This window comes from Lytechinus variegatus, chromosome 4 (assembly GCF_018143015.1).
Source record: "Lytechinus variegatus isolate NC3 chromosome 4, Lvar_3.0, whole genome shotgun sequence".
Taxonomy (NCBI): Eukaryota; Metazoa; Echinodermata; class Echinoidea; order Temnopleuroida; family Toxopneustidae; genus Lytechinus; species Lytechinus variegatus.
The window spans coordinates 42,159,761-42,186,292 of NC_054743.1; the positions used below are offsets into that span (position 1 = coordinate 42,159,761).

Sequence of the window (26,532 nt, forward strand, 5' to 3'; positions counted from 1 at the left end):
CTGGCAGGGAATATGAGATCGTCGCTGATTGGCTGCACCTTGCTCAAGCCGATATCTTCGCTCGATCGATATCCGGGCGCGGGACGGTCACACTCACAGGTCGGCATGTTGGTGAACCTTTCTTGTTTAGCTTGCACGTTATTCATGTCAACGAGAGCTGCAAACAACTTCTCTAATTGGTAGAATGTGGACGGACATTGCATTCGTAAGTTTAGCTATGTTTTCGACTTCAAAATTACGTTGAAAACAAAATGGGAATTCGTTAGTCGTTGCCAAACTTGCATTTGCAAGAAGCTGTGCAATTTATAGTCCCGTGTATTCAAGTTTGTGTAGGGTCCTACTGTAGTCGACCATGCCCATGCCAGGCCAGGGGGATTGGTCTTTTGTGCACACCTAAAATGGTAATGAATTATACAGGCTGATATTTAGGCCTAGATTTTGATTAATGGTGTAAAATTCATACTCAGACTGACTCAGAGCAAAATGCATGTTGAAATTGGAAACTTCATTGGATGACAAATTTTATATAATTATTGACTGTCTGAGTCAGTGATTGACGTGATTTTATTTTTAGATTATTAAAAACAGCTTTAGCTTGGGCACCCACACGCATTGCGAGGTTAGTATTAATACTGGTAAATTAAACCATTGAACCATGTTTGGCAGTGGATTTCGAATTGACAGTTAATGAGTTAGTGGGTCGCGCATGCTGGCTTGCTGCGATCCCACTTCTGCAAGTGATGTCCACGTCCATAAGGCATTAAACACACCACTTCTAAGTAATGGCTTGGTTTTTCTGTGCGCTGTGGCATGTCAGGGGCGGATCCAGCTTTTATAAAGGGGGGGTTGGGGTGGTATGTGAGGGAGCGTAGCGACCGAGTCCAACCGAGCGGAGCAAGCGAGGGTGTTTGGGGGGGTGTCCCCCCTCCCACGTAGGGAAAATTTTTGAAAATCTGTGTGTGAAAATGGCGTTTCCTTGCATCTAAAACACCACTATTTTTGATATAGAGGTCGTTGCCAAATTAACCCCCATGAAAATTTGTAAAATTAAGTTGCAATCCCCCATTTTTTTTTTTTTTAATGGGGGGATTTTTGTTTGGGGATGAGAATCGGCAACCCTGGCCTAGATTGTCACTTCCGCGGTGGCCCGTGTCCTCAAAAAAGCTGATGGGGGGGCAAAAAGGACTATGTGACATTTGTTCGCCCAACCCTCCCCCCAAATAAATAATAATAATAAATTAAATGAAGACATAGAAATAGAATAAAATAAAATTACAAGTTTTTTAAAAAAGATAAGATTTTAAAAAAATGGTCCCCAGATTTTTTTTTTTTTTTGGGGGGGGGTTGCAACCCCCCCTCTAGATCTGTTTCTGCATGTAATGAACCCTTGACTATGAGTTGGGCTTGTCCGTAGACTCTAATGTTAGAGTCGAGGCCTATCTCGGCTCGGGCCCAAAGATGCGCCACCGCGCACAGAAAAATCATGTGGTATGGACACCAGAAGTGAGAATGAGAGAATGAGATCCCATGCGCGACCCACTGACTTAGATATCCACTGCCAAAACGGTTCATGGTATAGGGTATAGGGCAAGTCCAAGAAAAGGTCACCCTAGAAGGTAAAATTTTATCTCCAATTTAAGAAGTTATCTTTGGAGGGGTAAGAAAGCCTATCGCCTGTTGTGGTAGCCTAAGTATGTTTGGCCTAGGTCCTAGCCCCACTCATTACTAGTACAAGTTTAGTTACTTTGAGCGATGTTTGTGCCGGCTCCACTTCACCACCACTACTATACGCTCCATCTGGCTGAACATCGTGTCCGTTAAGTCGATCTGATATTCCGAGTGACAAAGGTGGGATTTTATGGGGAAATATAAAACTCATGGAACATCACGATCTTTAAAAACAAAACTAATATAGGAGGGGGTCCAGTGTCCGGACATGTTATCTTTTGGTTACACTTCGTAATTCAGAAGGTTCGTAATTCCAAAACATGTGAATTCATTATTGCCTGAACCACAATGTTCGTTAAATCGAAAAAGGGTTCGTTAATCCGAACATTTGTGGCGTAATTCCGAAGGTTCGTTAATCCGAAAAGGAATAATGAGTGATAATTCCGAAGGTTCGTTAGTCCGAAAACGAAATGAGGTTCGTTAATCCGAAAACGAAATGAGGTTCGTTAATCCGAAAAAACTAAATGAACAACGAACCTCATTTTTTTTCGGACTAACGAACCTTCGGAATTATGACTCTCATTATTCCTTTTCGGATTAACGAACCTTTGGAACAACGAACGTCATTTCAATTTTTGGATCGTCCGACCTTCGGAACAACGAACCTTATTTCGCTTTCAGATTAACAAACCTCCGGAATATCCAAACCTTCGGAATAACGAAGCTTCGGAATTATGAATGTAAACAATCTTTTTGAAGCCTTCCTTTTTGTCTTTGGATTACACTAAAAATATGAATTCAATACTTGTAATCATCTTCTATTTTGTTCTTTATATTTCCCAACATTTTGTACTAAAATTTGATGAAACTTCGCTTCTAACTTTTTTCAAATGACTTTCTAACATTGATCGTGTGGACACACAACCTGTACGGACACACAACAACTGAGTGACCTGAAACTCAGGCAGGACGTTTAGCAATACTTGATTAACCTTATGCCCAAATTTCATGAACTAGGTTTCTAAGTTTTCATTTAAAAAACACAACCTTTTGTTAAGATTTGGTGTTGATGCCGCCACCGTCAGAAAAACAGCGCCTATAATATAATTTTACTCTCCTATGCAGGTGAAACAAAACGGAAGGAAAGAAGGGAAAACACAAATTTTGCGCATTTTCATGTATTTATTTTCAATAGTCTCGGCAGTGCAGCCGTCCTTGCATGGTAACTATTATATAAAGATTATCCAGCAGCTTGCAAAGGAAAGTCAGTTTCAAAGTAATTTCTTCAGTGCACAGATGAGGCGAGGGGGTCTTCGGGCGCTTGCCCCCTCTCCTCTCCTACAAAAATAAATTATGACCAAGAAAGTAGAAAAGAAAATGGTGAAATATATTTTTTCTGAATATTATGCTTTCATTGGATATTTATAAAGTTAAATATTTTTATTTTTTTTGCTCGCTCACAAAAAAAAGATCTGCCCAATTATTCATATCTAGCCCCTTCAAAACTTTGGCTCACTTCGCCACTGATTTGTTTCATCACACTTCTATGCAAATACTTACGCCTATAGAATAGAATACATTATATCCTACATAGAGTAAATCATGTATAGTACTATTGGTTCAAGTAGCATCATGTGACCGAATATCAACTCTGACGTCATACCTCGATATATTTTTGGATACTAGTATATCGAGGTCTGACATCATTATTTCACAAAACTGGATCTAGCTAAACTCTCAGGCACACCGGCCAGCGCGCTCTCTCTCCCGGGCAAGTCCAGCGATGTGTCGGCACAGGCACTGATCTGCGTTCTGCTGAGCACGATGGCTCAGAGAAAAGTAGGTAATTCAACTCAAGTAACCGGACTTTGCAAGCTCATCACATAGATTTTGGTTATAAATTATAAAAAAGTTGGATAAAAAACAAATATATCAGGCGTTTCATTCGAAAGCATAGTGGGAATTATTAATCCTCGGTTGGACTGGCAAAACTACTATATTTCCCTCGGGGCTTCGCCCCTCAGGAAGTGATTGTCAGACCAACCTCGGATAAATAATTCAACTATACTTTCTCAAAGCCTGATATATTTGTTTACTATTTCTCATAATTCCATATGGCTTTGTGTAATTATTTTGTGTCCTGAATTACTTCATTAATATGAAATTTTATTCAGAATCACAAAAACTGCAAGCTCTCTTTTTCTCCTAATAATCAGAGACAAAATGAGCCCAAGATTTTGAGGGAGTCAGATGTGTCATATCAGGCAAAATTCAATAGAAGTTGTGAGCGAGCAAGCTTTTCATTAAAAAAAATCACATTTTGTAGCTTGACATAAAAATATTCAGAAAATGTTATATTTCATTTTTCTTTCCCTTTTTTTTTGGGGGGGGAGAGCATCCCAAGCCTCCCCCCATCTATGCACCTCTGTCTAGTGTCTATATTACTGTTATATTGTTATTTCAAGACTAATTTTCATAGAAACGATTGGTTCAGAAAAAATATTAAACACATGCAGCCTTTCATGGAAAGTTCCCCCGGTTGTCCCGAAAAGGTGTGTTTTGTTTGACTTTCCTCCTCAACCCACCCTTTCGAGAAAAGCTCTCGCGGCATATCTCAACGTCCGTATGACATATTTGTCCTGCCCACCAGAGGTGAAGGCGAGACTAAGGGATCCAAATGTCGTCTGTCCGTCCGTCACAAACCTGTAATGACACATAACTCCACAACCGTAAGTCGCTTTTAAACCAAACATGGATGGTAGATGGACCTGGGTGACCTGCATGTTGAGCTGCAGTCAGAGGTCACATGGTAAGGTCAAAGGTCATTTTCAGGTCAACGTTAAAGTTTACATGCAACACTTTTATGACACCTAACTCCACAACCGTAAGTCGCTTTTCAACCAAACTTGGATGGTAGATGGACTTGGGGGACCTGCATGTTATGCTGCAGTCTGAGGTCATATGGTGAGGTCAAAGGTCATTTTTAGGTCAACGTTACAGTTCACATGCAAGACTCTTATGACACCTAACTCCGCAACCGTAAGTCACATTTCAACCAAACTTGGATGTTGGATAGACATGGGGGACGTGCATGTTATGCTGCAGTCAGAGGTCACATGGTAAGGTAAAATATCATTTACAGGTTAAAGTTTACATGCAAGACTCTCTTATGACACCTAACTCCGCAACCATAAGTCACTTTTCAATCAAACATGGATGGTCGATGGACTTGGGGGACCTGCATGTTATGCTACAGTCAGAGGTCACATGGTAAGGTCGAAGGTTATTTTCAGGTCAACGTTAAAGTTTACATGCAACACTTTTATGACACCTAACTCCACAACCGTAAGTCGCTTTTCAACCTAACATGGACAGTAGATGGACTTGGGGGACCTGCACATGTTACGCTGAAGTGGGAGGTCACATGATAAGTTCAAAGGTCATTTTCAGGTCAACGTCAAAGTTTACATCAAGACTCTCTTATGAAAACTAACTCCGCAACCGTAAGTCACTTTTCAACCAAACTTGGATGTTGGATAGACTTGGGGGACGTGCATGTTATGCTGCAGTCAGAGGTCACATGGAAAGGTCAAAGGTCATTTACAGGTTAAAGTTTACATGCAAGACTCTCTTATGACACCTAACTCCGCAACCGTAAGTCACTTTTCAACCAAACTTGGATGGTAGATGGACTTGGGGGACCTGCATGTTATGCTGCAGTCAGAGGTCACATGGAAAGGTCAAAGGTCATTTACAGGTTAAAGTTTACATGCAAGACTCTCTTATGACACCTAACTCCGCAACCGTAAGTCACTTTTCAACCAAACTTGCAGACTTATGCTGCAGTCGGATGTCACATGGTAAGGTCAAAGGTCATTTTCAGGTCAATATTAAAGTTTACGTGCAAGGCTGGTATGACAAGTGTTATTCCATCCCAGTAATTTCACAATGAAGTTTCGATATAATTCTTGCGTGCCCTCGCAAATCACAATATTTCTGGTTATTTTCATAAGTGGGCGAGACAAAAATTGCTTTTGCCTTGTTTTTTAGTCATGTTCAAAATGAATTAGTGATGATTTCATTTTTCTCGGCATTTTAATCCCCAAGTCTGCATGGTTTAATTATGTTTGATGCATGTTTTGCCTTTAGTAGACAGCTGGCAGCCCTCTGTCTCGAGGAGTATTTTTATATCTTTTTCTGTATTTGGTGAGTGAAGCCAACGAAATTCAGCTGAACAACCAACATAAAGGCATGGTCACACCGGCCGAGCGTTGTTGGAGCGGTAGGGAAAGAGGGTAGAATTTTTCTCTCAAAATGGGGGAAAAATCGAAAACAAAAAAACAAATCGAACTTGAAAATGGTAAACGGTAGCGAGCGGTGATGATTTTTTTTTCTCTCCGCTCCACGACCGCTCCAACAACGCTCGGCCAGATGCCTTTACACTTAAGGGGAATCCAGCCTTGGTCATAAAATATAGTGTTGGAAAGGAGAAAATTAGATAAAACAGAATGGTGAAAGTTTGAAAGAAATCGGACCAGCAATAAGAAAGTTATGGCTGCTTTAAAATTGAAATCCCTATGATTATGTAGATTTCAAAGTGGCAACTGGGTAAGTAAATTATGACAAGAGGCAAGGACAACTTTCCCATAGGCCATGTACTTAATTATCAGGGATTTGTGTTTTTCTCCTAACTGCCCTTCCCCTGGGGCAGTAATCTAAATATAACCCTGGTAGTATATTGTTTTATGTCCTCATGTGAAAGAAAAATAAAAATTTGAAGTAAAACATTTGAAAAAATGACATATTAGCCATTTTATGTATTGGAGTACATGGAAGAGTAGTCCTTGCCTTACATCACTGTGACATCACATATGTGGCCAATTTGCAGTCTCGTGGATCTAGGGATTACCAATATTCACAACTTTAAAAATAACTTTCTTATTATTTGTCAGATAGTGTTCAAACTTTCACCTATCAACTTGACTGATTTTTCTTATTCCCCTAAGAACAAGTTTTTATTTGGGTTGGATTCCCCTTTAACAGAGACCTAAGCTTTAGTTCTAGTTTTGGCTCTGCTATTTTTTGATTGGATGTATTTCCTGATTTATCACAATAATTGCAAGTTTTATCATAATTTAACTTTTTGAAAATTATGCTATTATGTGATTAAGGCTACATCTCTTGTACTTTCTACCGATAGTCTCAATATAACGTTATTAATGGATTATTTCTTGTTAAAAATCCTAAAGATAGGAACTAACTCTGTGGTTGGTAGATAAATATGACTCACTTGTCCAGGTGTTGATAAACGGGCCGCTGCTGAGTAGGCCTAGAGTTTTCTTAATTATATATAATTGATTTCATGACATGTGTTTACATTTGCTGCAGATTCCCATTCAGCCGTTGGACTGAACTGGTACTGTAACACAGTATGGATGGTCAATATGAAGCAAGCTTCATCGAATTCCTCCAAGAGCTCTGTACTCTGTTCTGATCATTTTGAAGATGCTTGCTTTGACAGGACTGGGCAAACGATTCGTCTAAGACAGGATGCTGTCCCAACCACATTTAATTTGCCGCCTCGTCATCAGAAGGTACAGTAGATCTATATCATACGTGTTTTAAAGAAATATAATCTCTGTATTATCTATCTACCTTTGGTTTGACAGAACAATGTTTTGAATATTCCATTCTCAGTAGCCAAAGAGAAATGAAAATTATCCTATTCGTTAGGGTCACCATGGACCTCGGCCTATACTGTGTACCAGGGGACTGTGTATTTTAAGTTAACGCTTACTAAATGATCAAACAAATTAAAAATTTGGTTTAGCCCTACATAATTAGCATGAGCTTCTTTGAAATTGCAAAGCTAAGGGTGTATTGCTGATTTTTCATAATTTATTAAAATTCATTTTTGATAAATTATTTTATGCATAAATAGAGAATTCTCTGCTGTACAGTTAAGTAAATCTCTAAATAAGTTCCCAAGTTCTACAGTGCGTATGAAAAAATGGGATAGATTTGAAAAGTCTATAAAATTTTTGTTTCAAATTATGATCTCAATATTTTGGTGTCAATACATGCTATGGAGTCTTATCCTTCAAATGCTATTAAAATAATTTGGTTTTGTTCGTGCTTACGCAAACACAAATTTTTGTTTTGTCTGGGGTAAAAAAGGAAGCTTGCGCCAAAATGGCATAATATGATGGTCGGACTTCTTGCTATCAGCAGAATTCCTCTTAACCTTTTCATTATCTTTGCCATAATTTTCGAATTATGCAGTCAAAATTCATTTCCAAATCTACTTATTTATTTGGATAGTTGTGGTGTTGTTCCTTTTTAATATGTTCTCTTTTAGTTTTGAATATTCCTTCCTTAGGCAAGAACATTTTTTAAAACCAAATTATGGTAGAGCGTGTTTTTTTTTTTAATCCTTTCATTGTGTTCTGCAAAGGTTATGATGCCTTTGAACAGTGGCATACTGAGGGGTGGGGGCTCGGGGTGCTCCCCCCCTCCCAATACAAAATTATGACCAAGGAAAAAAGTGGAAAGAAAAATAACAGAAAACATAGAAAGTGAAATATGATATTATTCTGAATATTATGTCAAAATCACAAAATTGGATATTTTAGTAAAAACTGGAAATTTTTGCTTGCTCGCTTCACAACTTTTCAATGCATTTTACCTGATCTGCCATATCTTGCTCCTTCAAAATTGACTCAATACACCATTGCCATTGAAAGACATGAATATTTTCTTGTTTGTCCTGTCAAGCACATAATTAAACTTGGTGAAGGATTCAATGACCCCTTGAAAATAGGATTCATGTCTTTTATAGGTACCATTACATAAATTGTTTCACATAATTATTATCAAAGGTACCATAACATAATTTGTTTCACATAATAAAAAGGATTTGAATGATTACAAATTCTCCCAATTAAAAATGCAAATCTTCTCACTTGGGTTGACAAGAAAGTCTCTTCTTACTTATGAAGCAAAATTCAAAGGTAAAAGAAGTTCAAATTAAAACCAATGTAATTCAGGTAAATGAATAAATTTATTAGTGAAATTTGACAGCATTTTTCGAAAATTATGGCAAAGATAATGAATATATTATAAGTCTGCTGATTAGCCAAAAGTCTAAAAGTATAAAACGTCCCATGTTCGCTCAAGCATGAATTTATTTTTTAAATGCCATTTCAAAGATAAGATCTTAGAGCATCTATTAATATCAAAATATAGATATAATATTTTGAGACAAAGCAAAGATTTTATAATTTTCAACCAATAAGTACAAGAATAATGATGCATTTGTCATTTATGATTTAAAATAGAATTTCCATTGGATTAGATTTGTAAGAAAAATAATGTTTTTGAGCAATTCTAGGTCCGACATGAACTCATACATTGTTGCATTACTGCGTATCCGGATGCCGCAAACTTGGTCCCTAAACTTCTGCGAGACTTGACCAACAAAAAAATATGAGGACATGTTTCTAACTGTGGAATTATTGCAAAACATGTGGAGGGGGCTTATTAAAGTGATGGTCCAGGCTGAAAATATTTATACATGTAGCTTAATAAATAGAGTAGAAGTCACTGAGCAAAATGCCGAAAATTTCATCAAAATCAGATGACAAATAATCAAGTTATTGAATTTGATAGTTTATAACAATAGTTTGTGAAAACGGTCGTCATGAATATTCATTAGGTGGGCTGATGATGTCACATCTCAAATTGTTCTTTTGAATTTTATTATATGAAATTATGTTTATTAAATTTTATCCTCCAAGAACTAGAAAAATTGGATTGACAACTGATTTAGTACATTAGATATTAATTGCTGAAACTTATTTCATCATAATGGAGACACATCATTTACACATGTATGACATCATCCCACCTAATGAATATTCATGATATGACTATTTTCTCAAAATATTGCTAAACTTTAAACTTCAATAACTTTATTATTTGTTATCCGATTTTGATGACATTTTCAGCATATTGCTCAGTGGATTCTACTCTATGTATTAAGATATAAATATTTTCAGCCTGGACCATCCCTTTAAGACCCCCCCTTCCTCCTTTGGGGCCAGATAGGGTTAATAAATCATCATGAATATTTAAACATGTTTATTTTGCTGCAAGTCCATTGAAAAGGATTCATTTCTAAACAAATATTATTCTAAATGTACTATTGAATATTAATTTGACAAATTTAAAGTCATTTTTTTCATTCTTGCATCTCGGTTTATTCAATTTTTCTTCTTTTTTTAATGTTTTTTTTTTTATTCACTCTTCTCGTACAGAATGCACACAAACCAGGGAAACCCTCGAAAGAAAGTCATTTAGATTCAGCAAGCAACCTCCCAGATACTGCAAAGACACCTGTACCAAAGTCTTCAGCACCTTCCCTGGGACTACTACTCAATGCCAAAAATCTAAGAGGGGTAAAGTGGAAGATAACAGCAACATATATCTAAATGGGGTATTGTACAGTATGATTGATCAACCAATGATACCAGTTGTATTCTGACATTTAAATCCATGTCCCTCTGACCAATGTTGTCAAATAAAAACCTTGCTTTGAGCATAACATCCTCAAGGTGGTCTGAAATTCTATTAGAAGGTACATGTAGTCTTCTGTGGAAGTTCATTTTATGCTTTGACTGCTAATCTACAAGTTTTATTATCAATATGCTAGTGTTCTGAAGTTGATGTGTTAATAATCAATTGTTTTAATGTTTTATTCTATTTAAAACATAATAGATGGAGACCAGCAGCATGGCAGCAGGAGCTAATGTTGGTCGTGATGAGGCATATACCACCATCAACAATGCTGCAATTGCAGTCACCACCACCAAGTCTGCTTCTGTCACTGCCATCACCATTGCCACCGCCATTACCAAGACCACTCCTGACACAAAGCCCCCAAGTCCTCAACTGACCAGATATTGCAGCTGGAGAAGGATATACCAGGAACTTCAAAGCCAGGGCTTGCCAGTCTCCTACAATAAGAAAAATGCCATGGGCCCATCTAATGAACTAGTAGTAGAATATTTGGCCACAGTTGTAGAAATGCAGAGACTAACATACTGCCACAGGTAAAAATCAATGTCAGATATGATGGATAGTCTTTGAAATATGGGTTGCAGAATGAATATCAGTAAAACCCATCATGATGTGCTATCTGATTTAACCCTAAAAAGGCGGTGGGAGCCCAAAAATTTTCACGATAAATCCACAACGTGAAAGATTGTGCCGCGTCATTATAAAGCCTTTTTTTAAAAAAGTTTATGAGTTTTCAGACAAAATTTGTGACACCTGGGTACCCGGTTCTGCAATTATGCAACATTGTGCATTGTGTAATTACACATGTCAGAATTGCACTAAAATGTGATTTCATGGACAAATCCAATGCAAAATCTGTTTCTAGCCAGAATTCATAATTGTATCATACCGGTTAATGTTTATTTTTACTGATTAAAATCAATTAATTTCATTGTGCTTATGATCAGAAAATTTTGTCAACAATATAAAAAAAGTAAAAAAAACAAAGAAATACTTAAGAAAGGAAAAAAATACATATGAAAGGTATTTGATATCAATTAATTTTTATGTGTCTGAACAAAAACTTCAAGGGCTGTGTTTATAGATTTCCAGCCAAATTCTAATTTCATGCATGATTTAGTAAAATATATAATTCTAAATAATTTTAGAATGATCAAATATACAATTTTTTCATCTGTGGCAGGCATTTTGCATTTCTTCACAATTGCGCAATTAACGGTCAATCTTGAGGGCCCCCACTCCCCTTCCGCCCATCTTTCCTGCCTCCAAAATACCCTGGCAGTCTTATTAGGGTTAGATTAAGTCTACATTAAGCAAACATAAAATTCTTACAATTGAATTCAGTGGCGTAATGAGCCAAATATTTTGAGAGGGCTAAATATGGCGAATGGAACAAAAGTTCTCCAAAGAGAGCGAAGGGAGTGTGCAAAATTTTAGAACTTTTTAATACAGAAATCAAAATTTGGAAAGATTTTGACGTAATAATATCCAGTAAATACTCTCTATTTCACCCTTTCTCGTTCGCTTTCTTTCTTTTTCTCCTTTTCTTTCTTGGTCGTTAAACATTGGGGGGGGGGGGCAGTCAGACCGCAGGTCCCTATGCTAATGAGCAAAAAGTCCAGATACATCCAAATCATCTCGTGGCTGAATCCTTGCAAAATCTTGTGATTCGTGAGATTTTCTTTCTCGAGTCTAAGAATTTACCTGTTTTAAAGAGAAATTCCAGTATTGGTAACGATCTCAAAATGACTTTTTACAGAATCTAATATAATGACCACCAAAGTGTCTGTATGAATAAAAAATATGTGCCAAAGGATTCTGGAAGAAATTGTGTAATTGCTGAGAAATAAGCAAAATAAGCTCATATTCCAGCAATAATAATACACTGTCCCACGTGTGCCTATCTGTGTTGGTGATCTTCAGTGTGAACATTTTTCAGCGTAGATTTCAAGATTTCACAAAGTTCAGTTTATGTAACTTTACCAAATCTAGATCCTCGATGATATACTGACAATTAAGCCAGACTTTCTCATGAAATCAGTGTTTACTGCAACTACTGGCATTACTTTTTAACCTCAAGTTAAATTAAATATTATTGCACTATCAGATAGAGTAAAAGTTACTCTTTCATATTGGTCATTTATTTTGTATACAATATTTTGTTAAATAAGTAAATTTCTGGCCTGAAAGTGTGCCTCAAAACTTAATTTTCTTCTTCCATTTTCTTTTGCACATTGTGCAAACTTTTTATTTTGAGCCTCAATGATATCCATATCACCATAAAGCTGAACTTCTTTTCTTTCTCACAATGCCACTCTTGATATGCGGCACCTTTTAATCGGGTCAAGATCACACTTTTCCCACTAAGGTACAATACGAGATTTCTGTAATTTTGTACTTGCATGAAATCCAGAGTTCTGATTGGCTGGATAAGGTTCACAGAACAACAGGCACAGGGTATTTGAGGAGATTACCACATGGGAAGTGTGACCTTCCTACGAACCATGGCACTGGAACCGTTGGAATTTGCCACTGGGTGGTCCATTTGACCAATCAGAATGCAGTATTCTTGTTTTCAAACTGCTTTATGTACTTGGCAAATGAAAAGTGTGATCTTGACCCGATTAAACCAATTCTTATTTTGAAACCTATATCGTTTCAAAGCATACATATTCAGCTTTATCATGATATAAAAATCATTTGGGCTCAAACACAAATAAAGTGTGAAAATAGCAACTTTTGTCAGGTGAAAATATTTATTTTATAGCATATTTTAGATCAAACTTTGAACCTATATTACAAAATCTTTGAATAAATCCAAACATATGACATGAAAGAATGATTCTTCTTCTTTACAATGGTACCAAATTCATGAAATTCGATGCACAGTTAGAGCAGCAATGACCGAATGAAAAGGTGTTATGGTCCGCGTCAAGCTCATTAAATATACAAAACATCTCAAGTCATGAATATCATTTGGATGAAAGAAGCCACTCTCTTGGGACCTGCAGTCTGACTGGGGGGCATGGCCCCCATCTATACATCAGTGATGGATTTAATACTTTTTGCATGTACGATGACGATGCTCGCTCTCTCTCACCCATCCTCACTATGTGTATATGTGTGTGCAAGATGAATTATGAGGAATAATTGCATGAAGTGACGTTTTTCAACCAGAGATTCATCCTTATGTATTACTTACTATTGCATTTTTGTTCATCATATTGACCCATCTTGACCCCTTTACCCCCCCCCCCTGACAAAAACCTAATAGTCAAATGAAGTTTCCTTTTCTTTTCTTTTGATATACATGTAATGTATTCATGTGAGAAAAAAAATTATAGTGCCAAACATTTTTTGAAAATTTTAATTTATTCCTTCAGGTGAGGTTTTGTCCACAGTTCCAGAAGGACACAAAATAGTATCAGAAAGTCATGCCAGAATCAACAACTGAAGGGTTTGAAGAGCCAGATAAAGAGCCTAGAAATGTGATTTAAACGTAAGTTAAACTTATTTATAATTCTGATTCATTTTGGCATAGAAAGTAAGTCATAATAACAATTTGAATGATTTTGTCTTCTTGATTTGCTCTTTGTCAGGAATCCAAATTTTAGAATTAAACTCTTAGTTTGAGGTGTTGATGATTTTTTTTTCAGCTGCAAAAGTAACAAACCAATATCAATCATTGGTCGATAATGTGACTTGCTTTCTCTTGCCAAATTGGTACATGTACATGTATATTCTGCATTTCTATAATGATTGACCCCACCACTAGCACATAAGATGCAACATGTCAAATAACTGTCAAACTCACTTCATCATGTATTTTATTATTAATATTTCATTAAAGGAGTAAAAGGACTCAGAAAGATTACCCGAAAAAGCTCACAGAATTTTTTTTACTGGTAGACCCTTTACATTCATTTGATGAATTGAGTTCATGCAAAATCAACTGAATGTTATGAGTACAAAATCCTGTTAATACACCTTACTGTGAGGCTATTCTGGTAGGTCATCCCGGGAGTGCCTGAGGATCTTGTCCATTTGGATAAATCTTGCAAAGTACCAAGAGGTGCCTCCACCCCCCCCCCCACTCTATTAAGGGTTAACAATGAAATTGAAATTAGGAATAAGTTTAGTATCTTGCTCATATGCATTATAAATTAATTACTATTTCAGGTACTTCAATCACATGCACAGTAGGAGCAAAAACAGCAGCAAACACACAGGAGATGTAACACTACATTGACCAACAGCAACAACTACAGCAGCATCAACAATTTCTGCAGGAGATGCAAAAACCACACTGGCAACCTCAACAACATCAAGGTGTCCAACAAACACTCCGGGAACGTTAACAGCAACCACAGCTTCAGCTGGAGTTTCAACAAACACATCAGAAAAAAACCAACAGCAGCAAAAAAACACTTATGAATAATGAAATGAATCTAATTGAAACTCAAAAGCCAATGACGCAACATCTTTGACAAACTGAGACAATTATTCATTCTTTTACAGGATAAAGAAATACTTTTTTAAAGTGTAAATTTGCAGGAACACAATGGATGTTCCTATGTATCTATTTAATGAAATAAATTTGACTTTAATAAATTCAATTCAATAAATTTAGTGATTCAATAAATATCTACTTTTATTTGTCAATGAGTGAAAATACCTGTATTTTCTATTTAGAATGACAAAAAGCAATTTATCAATTCAATATCATCAAAAACTTTAGCAATATGGTTGTTAGGCCCTCCAAATTGTTGATATTTTGATGAAAAAGCCGTTTCTGCTGCAATATTTGACGCAACTCAAATAGATCAAATATTGTCGCAGAAATTGTCATTTGCCCCTGAAAGTATCTGCGGCAAATATTTGACGCAGCTCAAATAGCTGCATCAAATATTGCCGCAGAAATTGTCATTTGCCGCTGTTTTGAGATTTGCCGCAGAAAATGGGAGTTGCCGCTGCGGCAAATGTTTTATGAAACGGGCCCCAGGTCAATCAAAATATTTTCGAATTCGTGCTGGTGAGCAACACGTTCACTCCCAGCGATAGGGACTTGTTTAAAAATGGCATAGGAAATATGCATTTTCTAAGTATGGTAAACTCAGTAGAATTTAGGTATTAAATTGTGAATGAACTATTGGTAGGTAAGACATGCGTAGAGGATTATTTGTCTTTATCCATTTCTATTTTCCACATTTTTCTTTTGTTTGACTTTATTTTCTAGGGGGAAGCCCCACTCCCCCATTCCTGTGGATGCCAATTGGTTGGGGGCTTGGAATAGTGCAAGTTAAAAGGGTGAACCTGAACTTTATAGATATCAAGAGAGAAAGAATTGGAAAGTTAAAATGAATAAAAACAAAGATGGAGAGAGTGAGAAAGATGGTGGACTTTCAAGGGGCATTAAAAAATCTCATATTAAAACATCATTTTTGTTTTTGTAATTATTCTATTTACCCAGGGTCAGTCAAAATATTAGCATCCACAGGAGGGTGGGATCCTTCCCGCCTTAAAACTGAAATCTAAAGAAAAGTGTAGAAATGGATAAAAGACAAAGATCCTCTGCGCATGATTTACCAGCAAATGCAGCTCATTCAGAATTTAACTCTTAGAGCACCTAAATTGTACTATAGGCCTACAATATGTGTTTACCATGCTTAGGAAACACATATTTCCTAAGCTATTTTAAAACGAGTCCTACTGCTCGGAAGTGAACAAGTTGCTTCCTTACTCATATTCAAGAACGTTTTGACTAACCTCCTTTTTTAATTGGTTGCTTTGCTCCCTCACATACCCAACAATTTGTTGTCCTCTACATTTCTTCTGCTTGGTCACTTCGCTCCCTCTTACATATTCCTCAAATCTCTTGGCCCCTGCATTTTCCTTCTGTCATTTTGCTCTCTCGCATATATCCCCCCCCCCCCCACAAAATTCTGCTCTGTCGCATTCGCTCCCTCGCACATATCCCAAAATTGTTTTGCCCCACCCTGCATTTTTTTTCTGCTGACAGCCATGTCCTGCCCAACCTCTCTCTCCAATACCTTGAAATGATGGGGGGGGGGGGTAACTTTAGATATGAGAGTGACCGAACAATTGTAAATCAGTGAAATATTTGACTTTTCTTTTGATTAGTTAATATTTTCTGTGAGAGTGATTATTGCAAAGGATTATACCCCTTTCTGTACACAAAACATACCAGTATTTTGAGAAATAACAACAGAAAAAAGACCACATTCTTCCTGACTGTTCAAATCCTTAAAAAAATAAAATATGGTAATTTTTACTTTCTCAGGCATTCATCACAGGCTCCCCAATTCCTGTCTCTATTTCTCTATCACCCCCATTCTTAATTCATCTTTTTGTCTCTATCCAACAGCTCATTTATAACTGTGGCCTTGTTCTATCCTACATGTATTCTATTCTTCTGTCAGCTTGCCGTCATTCCTACTTTTCACAAACTTTTTTCTCTTCTGACATTCAAATCAGAATGAATATACTGTAAGACATCTTCAAATTCAATGAATTCATTTTTGTTACATGCCCAGTGATAAACGTTTTCATTGAGCTATTTTAAATAATCAGAATCCACACAGCGTAAATTTTTTGTTGTAAAGTTGTGCAAATCAATGTTTGTCCAAACTTAAAAGCAAGTAATGTATAAGGTAGGACTTCTGTGTGGTTTTCAGCCTCTTCTCCAAGTTTTAATACAGTCCATTATTGTTGTTGACTTCCACTTTACCCCTCTTGGACTTTCTGGTATTCAGTAGGAGTGGTCTTCGAGAAATTAAGGTGCTGAAGACTTTGGCACTGGTGTCTTTGCAGTATCTGGGAGGTTGTTTGCTGAATCGAAAAGTCTTTTGGGAAATACCTTGGTTTGGGTGAATTCTGTAGGAGACAAATTAATAAAAAAATAAGAAAAACAATATTGAACAAAAACAGATACAAGAATGAAAAGATAACTATTCAAAGATAATTTTTCAATCAAATATTCGATTATCCATGAAGAACAATATTCGTTTAGAAATCAAACCTTTTGCAGTGACTTGCAACAAGATAATTTTTTTAAAAATATACATGATATATAAACCCTATCTAGCCCCGGGGGGGGGGGGGCTTAATAAACTCCCCTCCCCATCCACATTTTTCATGATAAGTCCACAATGAGAAATGAGGTACCATGATTACTTTTTGGTCAATTCTGCAGAGCTTTTGAGATACCCGGATATTCAGTTACCCAACATTTTATGAGTTTATGTCGGACCAAAAATTGCTCAAAAATATTATTTTGTATACACATTTAATCCAATGGAAATTCTATTTTCAGTCATAATTGACAAATTTATCATTATTCTTGCACTTATTGGTTGAAAATAATCAAATCTTTGCTTTTTATAATCAGAATAGTGCCATGAACAGATCCCATTAAAAAAACTATAAAATACATAAGGCCCCAAAACAAAGAAATACATATGGAATTATAGAAACAATAAAATACATAAGATTAGAAATGTCATTTACCATTTATTTTTGAGCAACTTTGTTAGAAATCATAGAATTTCGGGAATTCTTTAGAGATTAACCTTTAAAACAAAGAATTCTCTATTACGCATAAATTAGCATTACTAATTTATTAACAATAAATAATTTATTAACAATAAATTTTAATGAATTCTGTAACCTTTAGTTCCATGCTTGCAGATTACATTGATGTTGATGTGTGCATTGGTTTTCGTTTTGATCAGAGGCAAGATCTGAAGAGGGGGACCAAAAAAGCCCACCTCCCCCTCCCTGGGCTATGCAATCTCAAAGTAGCCCAGGATTATGAGTTAAACCAAATTTTAAAAAATATATTTATTTAGTAGTTTACTGTAAATACACAGTATAGGCCCCGGTCCATGGTTATCCTCCTGATTAGGATAATTTTCATCTCTATTTTGCTACTGAAAATTGAATAATTAAAGCAATGTTCTATCAAAACAAAGGTAGATAAAACAGAATATATATTTCTTTAGAACGCATGTATGATATAGATCCACTGTACCTTCTGAAGACGAGGCGGGAAATCAAATATGGTTGGGACAGCATCCTGTTTAAGACGTATCGTCTGCCCAGGTCAAAGCAAGCATCTTCAAAATGATCAGAACAGAGTACAGAGCTCTTGGAGGAATTCAATGAAGCTCGCTTCATATTGACCATCCTTACTGTGTTACAGTTCCGGTCTTGGTACCGGTTCAGTCCAATGGCTGAATGGGAATCTGCAGCAAATGTAAACACATGTCATAGAATCAATTACACATAATTAAGAAAGTTTGACGTGTCCAAAGGAAAGGGTCTGAAAACGAGTCCAATTATGGATGACCTGAAGTGGTAGAATCTTTGTCAATTCAATTATTTTACTACCTTAAATTAACACTTGTTATAATTTCTGTGCATTACAATTACTATTAAATGATTTATCCCACTTGTTTGCTATATAATTCATTTTTCTTTAAATTATTACGTAATAAAATTTTCAAATTTCGAGGCTCATTTGAATGTCACAGTCTATCCACATGATATCACTACATAAAGGACAAGTCCACTCCAACAAAAACTTTATTTGAATAAAAAGAGAAAAATTCAACAACCATAACACTGAAAATTTCATCAAAATTGCATGTAAAATAAGAAAGTTATGGCATTCTAAAGTTTCGCTTCATTTCACAAAACAGTTATGCACATCTCGGTCGATATGCAAATGAGAAACTGATGACATCACTCACTATTTCTTTTGTAATCTATTATATGAAATATGAATTATTTTTATTTTCTCGTCATTGTCATGTGAAATGAAGTGTCATTCCTCCCTGAACACGTGGAATTACATTATTTTAACATTTTGTGCTTCAGGCAAGGAGGTCCTAATTGTCAAATTTGTAAAAAATGAAATATTGTATAATTCAAACAATAAAAAAACAAAAGAAATAGTGAGTGACATCATCGACTCTCTCATTTGAATGTAACTGGCTCGTTAATATAACTATTTTGTTCAAAATAAGCGAAACTTTGAAATGTCATTAATTTATTATTTTACATCCGATTTTGATGAAATTTTCAGCATTGTGCTTGTCTGGTCTTTCTCCATTGATTCCAATCAACATTTTTTCTGAGGTGGACTTGATCCTTAAGAAAGAAGTAAGTTATGACAGGTTTGGAGATGTCATAACTATTTGGTCAAGTTGTCCCCGATCTTGGCAAAGAGGGATTCGTGAAACAGTTCGCTAACAGGTAGCCAACTATTTCCAATTTAGTTAAGAAGTTAGAAGACTTAACGGTGTTGAGAAACGGGCCCCAGTCTACGCAAGCAGAACCAAACAGAATCAGTTTGCCACACTCAAATTCCCAATTTGCACTCGCATCAATTATTTAGTTACGTACCTATCATTTTATGATCTAGTGCATAGAACAAATGACCATTTTTTCCCCTTATAATAATTCCCATTATTGAAATATGTACCATCCTCATGGTTAAACAGTCCTTAACAGGATCATGCTAGAACACTTATTAAAAATTATGTTCGTGCTTGGCATTCTCAGTAATTATCTAGAACACACACATCTTGTTCAGGATCACAAACGGTGCCTAGAATGTTAAATTTTCAGGACAAAATACATCCTAAATACATATATAAAAGTTCCAAAAAAAGTAAGAAAAAAAATTGCTTGCCTTTGCACTTTTTATATAAGGCCTACGTGATTATTTCATATTGATGTTATTTTATAAGAAACCAACTCGCATATTTAATGACCTAGTGTAGTGGTCCACCCGGATACCCCCAACCAGTAATTGGGAGGAGATACCTGCGGGTCACAGTTCTGTGTGCGCACCCTTGTAGGCGACCCAGATTGGCTGGCTCCTCCAATACGCCTTGGAATGTCTTTAACAGATATATGGCACTATATAAATGCTGTGCATCATCATCTACCAACACACCCAAATTTTAAAAAATCTGATGACTTTTGATAAGATATCGTGAGGAATCCAACTCGCATATTTAATGAGCTGTGATCTTTGACCAGCATATTCCGAATTCGAACTTAGCCTGTATTGGTATCATCTACCTACACACCCAAATTTGTTCAAATAAGTAGAATATTTCATAACTCATAAAAAAGACATTATCATGCGGAAACTAAATTGCATATTTAATGTGTTTTGACCTGCCGACTCCAAATTCAAACTTGGCCTGTACTATCAGAGGGTCGTGTGTTCGAATCCCGCCATGGACTAGCGTCCTTTGGCAAGGCGTTAATCCACTTTGCCACTCTCCACCAGGTGTTAAATGGGTACCTGGTAGGATGTGAAAGCCTATGTATAATGTAGTATGCCTAGCAATTGAGTCTTGGAACTCTTGTTGGAGTGCTCCCCAGGGAGTGGAGAAGGTGCATACATTGTACGCAGGCATACAAGGTTCTGATGACCGTGGTAATACTGAGTCTGGAAAGCGCTTAGTCTCTTAGAGACGTCGTTCCGATGCATTAAGCGCTATATAAATATGTGGAATATTATTATTATTACTATGGTGTCATCCACTCCTATGGTGTCACCCACTCCAAGCTGTGGGGAAGTTACACATTGATGCAGAGGTTCGAGCCCTGATCACGTCTTTCGGATTGTGACATTAAAGGTCGGTCCCAGACGTAAATAATCAAACCTGATTGATATACGTCTGTCAAAAACTCAAAATACACACACACACTCCTAGTACCAATGATTAATGTTAATGTTTGGACCTCATAGGCGACATTACCCAAAATATGGGTTGCCGGTTGGACAATGCTGTTCTGAATCTGATTTCAAACCCAAGACTTTGGTAAATGTACGCCTTAATACAAATTGGAGTTATGCGATATGACTTTCATTTGGTGGGAAGACATTTAATACTTTATAAAATTAGTTGAAATTAAAATGGATTATATTAATGCTCACTGTTGGTGAGCATTTCTACACGATCCCCCTATTGAGATTTATAGTAAATATTTTGGAATTATATTAGTTATGCGACCCCTCCCTCATGATGATCACAGCATTATTTGTAATGGGGATATATTTCGTTCATATTCTTGTCTCTTCTTTCTCTTTTTAGCCTTTTTTTTGCTTGTTAAAACCTTTTCATTTTTTTGGGGGGGGGCTTGCCAAATTTTATGTGGGTCAAAATTACATTCATTTTTTTAGTGACAATCTTATTTTTCATTTGTCAAATTTTACGCAAGACAAAATTACCTTCGATCATTATTACAGTTAAAACCTTTTTTTTAATTTTAATTTTTTTTTGGGGGGGTTGCCAAATATAACATGGACAAAATGACTTTCCCTTTTCTTATTTATTTTTTTGGGGGAGCTTGCCGAATATCACGCGAACGAAATGACTTTCATTTTTAGTGACCATCACTTTACGTGAGACAAAATGACCGGTTTTTTTTAAGTGAGAACCTTTTTTGGGAGTTGTCTAATTGTACTTGAGAAAATTCACCCCACCCCCCCCCCTACTTTGGAAAATCTTGGATTTACCTCTAGTTTTAATCATGATTAACCCTAAATAGACTGGGCTATTTCGATGCCTAAGAAGACTGGGGAGGGGGGCTGATTCAGCGCCCCCTTATGATCTCGGACGTCGATTGCGCGATCGCGACGAAAATTGGCACACATTACCCATGGCATAATCTACCAAATTATCACATCAAATTATGCAAAAAATCTCATGTTTCATTAATTATGCTAATTTTTGCGTAAAATCATTAGTTTGCTCTAATTAATAAAATAATGCCCCTGAAATGCTAATTTTTGTTTCACCTACTCTAGATAGGCATCTGATCAAATTTATTTTTAAAAAATTTCAACATCATGTTTATTTTCTTATGTATTCTATTGTTTTCTAAATTTCTTATGTATTTCATTGTTTTTCGACTTTGTTTTTCATTGTTTTTTCAATGGAAATTGTCAGGGACTTTATTTTGACCATGAAAAAGATAAAATAAATTGATCTTAAGCAGTAAAAGGAAAAATAATAATACATTTATGAATTTTGGCTAAAAACACTATTTGTATTGGATTTGTACACAAATTCACGTTTTTGAGTAATTTTGGGTCTGCATGCACGAACGAAATGTTGCGTAATTTCGAAACTGTGTACCCGGGGGTCACAATTTTGGTCTCAAAAGTTGTGCGAGACTTGAAAGTAAAAAGTCAGCGAGCAACGCGGTCAAAAAGATTTGCGCGGCGGATTTATCACGAAAAATGTCGAGGGGGGGGGGCTGATTCAGTCTTTTTAGGGTTAAGATCATGCGTATACCACGGCAGAGGCGTAAACCGCTGCAGGGGCATGCAGGCTGGCCCTTGATCCCTAGTGGATTTCACCGGAAAAAAAATCCAGATAAGAGAAAAGGAAAGAAAGAAAGAGAGAGGGGGGGAGAAAGGGAAGACTGGGAAATAAACGAAAAGGTCCCCCCCAAAAAAAAAAGGAGGGGAAAAGAGAGAAGAAAAAGCGAAATCATTAAAGGGGTGTATATTATAACTTCATTTATAATTGTTTTTCCTTCTTTTATGGGGGGGGGTCAAAAAAATAAAAACCTTAACGAAATGTTTTTCTATAATTACATTTAGGTCTACACTCGCGATTTAATAAAAAATAGTAGCCATCTATATACAAATGATGCGTTAGAGTGGGTCAGTAGGAACTCTGTGTACAAGGTAACCACATGCACACAGTTCCACTGACCCACGAAAGAAACCCATGCATCATCTGTTTTATAGAATGGAATTTTTTTTTTAATAAACCACAAAAATTAATGATTTACTGGATGCATGATAATTTCATGCGTCCGGTAAATTTAATTTACCGGACACATGATTTTTTTTACCGGACGCATGATTTATTTACTGGACGCATGATTTATTTACCGGATCGATGCATGAAAATTCCAAAATCTAATGCAGAGCGCAGACACTTTGATAACCCTGGACAACATAAATATGGGCTTAACTGGATAATGTTGTCACAAAGATATTGTTATACCCAAAATGCCAGATACAGCTTTGCATTGACTATATCTTGAGCAGTTGAGGCAGCCTCCGACCTCCAATACATGTAGCTGTGTGTGTATGCGGGCCGCGCCGGGGGCCAGCGCCTGCCTGGGCCTGCAGTGGATATTTCGCTGTGCACAGCCAGCCCAGGGCAGTATAGATCTAACGTTAGATCGTACATGTATGTCTGGACTTCTCAACTAACGAGTATGTGGGCAGTTTTAATCCCAATGACAATTACGGTACCGTATTTGTACTTACAGATCATTTTGCATCCTTTGATTCATTCTGCTTTGATCGAAATTCAAATTTTGACGTAAACAAGTGACGGTAACAGTACATGCGCGATGACATCACAATGACCTTTTCGGGCGATTGCTTGTTTACAGTGGATATCGTTGCGTTTTGATTATCGGGATATCGTTCATGCAGCCCAGTAAAATTTTTGCATTGCTCTCAACCAATCAGATTGCAGGGATTTTCTCATCCATTCTATAAAAAGTTTTAAAATTGCTAAAGATCCAGAGATATCAAAACCCACCTGCTGATTTAGCACTGGGGTACACAAGCCAGGGTTATGCCCAGTGCATGCCCCCCGAATGTTCTACGTACAACCAAGATATAAAAAAATGAAGGGAATTAAAGAAACCAAAATTAGGAAAAGTGTAAGGTAAGATATCTGTCTCAAATTTAGATTTGCACGAAAGGTTTTTTCTCGCTTGCTTCATTCGCTTGGAACATATAAAGCAACTTTATTCCCACGTGCCATATGTTTCGGCCTCTTTCTTTCTACTATTTCATTTTTTTTACTCATCATGCTCCTGCCACACAGGGGTTTGCCCTAATGCATGAACAATCATTAAAAAATATCATTTTCATACCATGTGACTGGGAATTTTTTGCTCTACCCCTCCCCCCTCCTCGATCCCTGTATCGATTTGACTTGACATGGGCCTATACCTGATGTATTCTGCTTCAATATAAAATCATAACGGATAGAACGCCTTGAATACAGGCCAAACAGCCTAACGACACACACACACACACATTGCCGTGTCACGTGACAATCAGTATTAAACGAGGATGTGTACAACCCTATGGCGACAAGGCTAGTCGCAAAAGTTGAGCAAGTTCTGGACGAATAGGCTTCAATACCCCAAGAAAAGAAGTAGTATCTAGGGACTAATTAAAAATAGTTTTCTTAATGGAGTTCCATGTTAAAATCTAGTAATTTAAGTCCAACTTTTAATTCGCGTGCACTCACTTTTTTAACACAGGAATTAATAGGCACGGTGCCTAGAGTGTCATCTACCAACACACCTAAATTTAAAAAAAAAACAATCAAATATATTTCAATTTATTGCACTGAAACCAAGTGGGGGTGGGGGGGGGGGGGAGGCAGGCAAATCAATGGACAGATGGAACGCTTAATGCCCCCTCCGGACTTTGTCTGCGAGAGCATAATTACAGAGGAGCTGAATTTGAAGAGGGCCTGAATCAAGACTGAAACATCGCAATACGTGTAAGTGGAGTAGCCTAGGCTAGGGCACTCACACTAGTACGAGGCCCGGGGGGGGGGGGGCACTCAGTATATAATGCATAGTGGGTATGTGCCGCGGAGGGGACCCCCATTTTTACACCCAAATTTCCGTTCCAAGCCAAGGCATAGCATTTTTGTCTTATTGAGAAAAAAACAAAGAAAGCTGCTCCAAGGCAAAGCATTTTGTTCTTATCTAGAAAAAAGAAGAAATTCGCTCCAAAGCTTCGCATATTTTTCGTTACGCCATTCCGGTCGCATTGATCTGCTGCAATTTTGGTGAAAAGCGGCCACAGAGCGCTGTCCGACCATCGTCTCTGAGCGAGCGCACCCGGCGGAGGCTGCGCTAGCTGCATCACGGATGCCCGTTCCATAGGGATGCATACGCACGTACTCACACGCTGGCGATCGATCCGTTCCAACTTCCAAGGACCCCCATTTCACAAAATTTTAGTTCCAAACCCCGTTCCGAGGACCCTCCTTTTTACAATACTCCCGCTCCAAGCCCAAGGCCCCCGTTTTTGTCTCTCCTGCGGCACACCCCCACCACTTTTTTGTTCAAGTGCCCCGGCCCCGGGGTACGAGGTTAGTGAGGCTGGGTAAACTTGCGCCAAGTTGCGGCCAAGCCCGCCCAACATGCCCAAACTGTTGAATAAATTTGTTATTTCAAATTAAAAAAAAATATATTTGTCATCTGATTTCAATGAAATTTTCAGCATTTTGCTCTGTATGAATTTTACATTATTTGCTAAGTTCTAGGCCAAAATATCTTCAGCCTGTATAATTCCTCACCATTTTAGGTGTGCAGAAAAGACCAATCCCCCCCTTTGTCTGACTACAGTACACAAACTTGAATACATGGGACTATAATTTTTACAGTACACAGCTTCTTGCAAATGAAAGTAGCAGGTATGGCAACCACTACGATTTCCCATTTTGTTTTCAACGTAATTCAAACATAGCTGAACTTACGAATGCAATGTCCGTCCACATTCTACTAATTAGAGAAGTTGTTTGCAGCTCTTGTTGGCATGAATAACCATGATAACGTGAAATCTAAGCTAAACAGGAAAGGTTCACCAACATGCCGACCTGTGAGTGTGACCGTCCCGCGGCCGGATATCGATCGATCGAAGATCGGCTTGAGCAAGGTGCAGCCAATCAGCGACGATCTCATATACCCTGCCAGAAAGAGGAGACAGAATTATTTTACATGGACGGAATTTTTTGTGATGTGACACAAAATCATTTCGTCAACGGAATTTTTTGTGATGTGACACAAAATCATTTCATCGACGGAATAGATATTCGCATCGCAACGAAATGAATTTTGAGGACGCAATTTTATTTCGTCTCGACGAAATTGATTATAAGTGTGACACAAAATAAATTTCGTATACGAAATCACACTGCATCATGACGAAATGAATTTCGTTGGAGTGAAACACAAATTTTCCTACAGAATTTTCCTTTGAACACTTGGGGTGCCATTTCGTTAGATCAAAATTCATTTCGTGTGTACGAAATAAATTTTGTGGACGAAATTACATTTTGTCTCGACGAAAATTTATTTTGTGTGACAAGAATAATTTCGTATACGAAATAAAATTGCATCATGACGAAATCATTTTCATATGAACAAAAGAACTTTTGTGTACGGAATGGCGTGAATTGGACG

At 37.1% G+C, this 26,532-nt stretch overlaps 2 protein-coding genes across 4 annotated transcripts; one reads left to right on the forward strand and one right to left on the reverse strand.

Moving 5' to 3' along the window:
• LOC121414089 lies at window positions 1-14,637 on the forward strand. 2 transcript variants are annotated; one of them, XM_041607148.1, is made up of 6 exons: window positions 1-205; window positions 7,057-7,262; window positions 9,984-10,124; window positions 10,444-10,778; window positions 13,629-13,744; window positions 14,425-14,637. In XM_041607148.1, the coding sequence occupies exons 2-5, from the start codon at window positions 7,104-7,106 to the stop codon at window positions 13,630-13,632; spliced, it is 639 nt and encodes a 212-aa protein (XP_041463082.1). In that variant the 5' UTR covers window positions 1-205; window positions 7,057-7,103; the 3' UTR covers window positions 13,633-13,744; window positions 14,425-14,637. The 2 variants fall into 2 exon arrangements, with proteins under 2 accessions (XP_041463082.1, XP_041463083.1); XM_041607149.1 differs by lacking the exon at window positions 1-205 and adding an exon at window positions 3,323-3,507.
• Window positions 14,638-15,031: 394 nt separating this feature from the next.
• LOC121414090 lies at window positions 15,032-26,040 on the reverse strand. 2 transcript variants are annotated; one of them, XR_005969802.1, is made up of 3 exons: window positions 25,827-26,040; window positions 18,296-18,509; window positions 15,032-17,139 (listed from the first exon to the last, which is right to left on the reverse strand). XR_005969802.1 is itself a non-coding variant. In XM_041607150.1 (3 exons), the coding sequence occupies exons 1-3, from the start codon at window positions 23,583-23,585 to the stop codon at window positions 16,956-16,958; spliced, it is 405 nt and encodes a 134-aa protein (XP_041463084.1). In that variant the 5' UTR covers window positions 23,586-23,714; the 3' UTR covers window positions 15,032-16,955. The 2 variants fall into 2 exon arrangements, 1 of the variants encoding a protein (XP_041463084.1); XM_041607150.1 differs by lacking the exon at window positions 25,827-26,040 and adding an exon at window positions 23,579-23,714.
• Between the last annotated feature and the right edge of the window lie 492 nt (window positions 26,041-26,532).

Coding starts and splice junctions, on each gene's coding strand:
- LOC121414090 (XM_041607150.1), bottom strand. Junction 17,140..18,295: donor TCCCGCCTCGTCTTCAGAAG/GTACAGTGGATC, acceptor TGTCTCCTACAG/AATTCACCCAAACCAAGGTA.
- LOC121414089 (XM_041607148.1), top strand. CDS start 7,104: ATGGTCAATATGAAGCAAGCTTCATCGAATTCCTCCAAGAGCTCTGTA. Junction 7,263..9,983: donor TGCCGCCTCGTCATCAGAAG/GTACAGTAGATC, acceptor CTTCTCGTACAG/AATGCACACAAACCAGGGAA. Junction 10,125..10,443: donor ATGCCAAAAATCTAAGAGGG/GTAAAGTGGAAG, acceptor AAAACATAATAG/ATGGAGACCAGCAGCATGGC.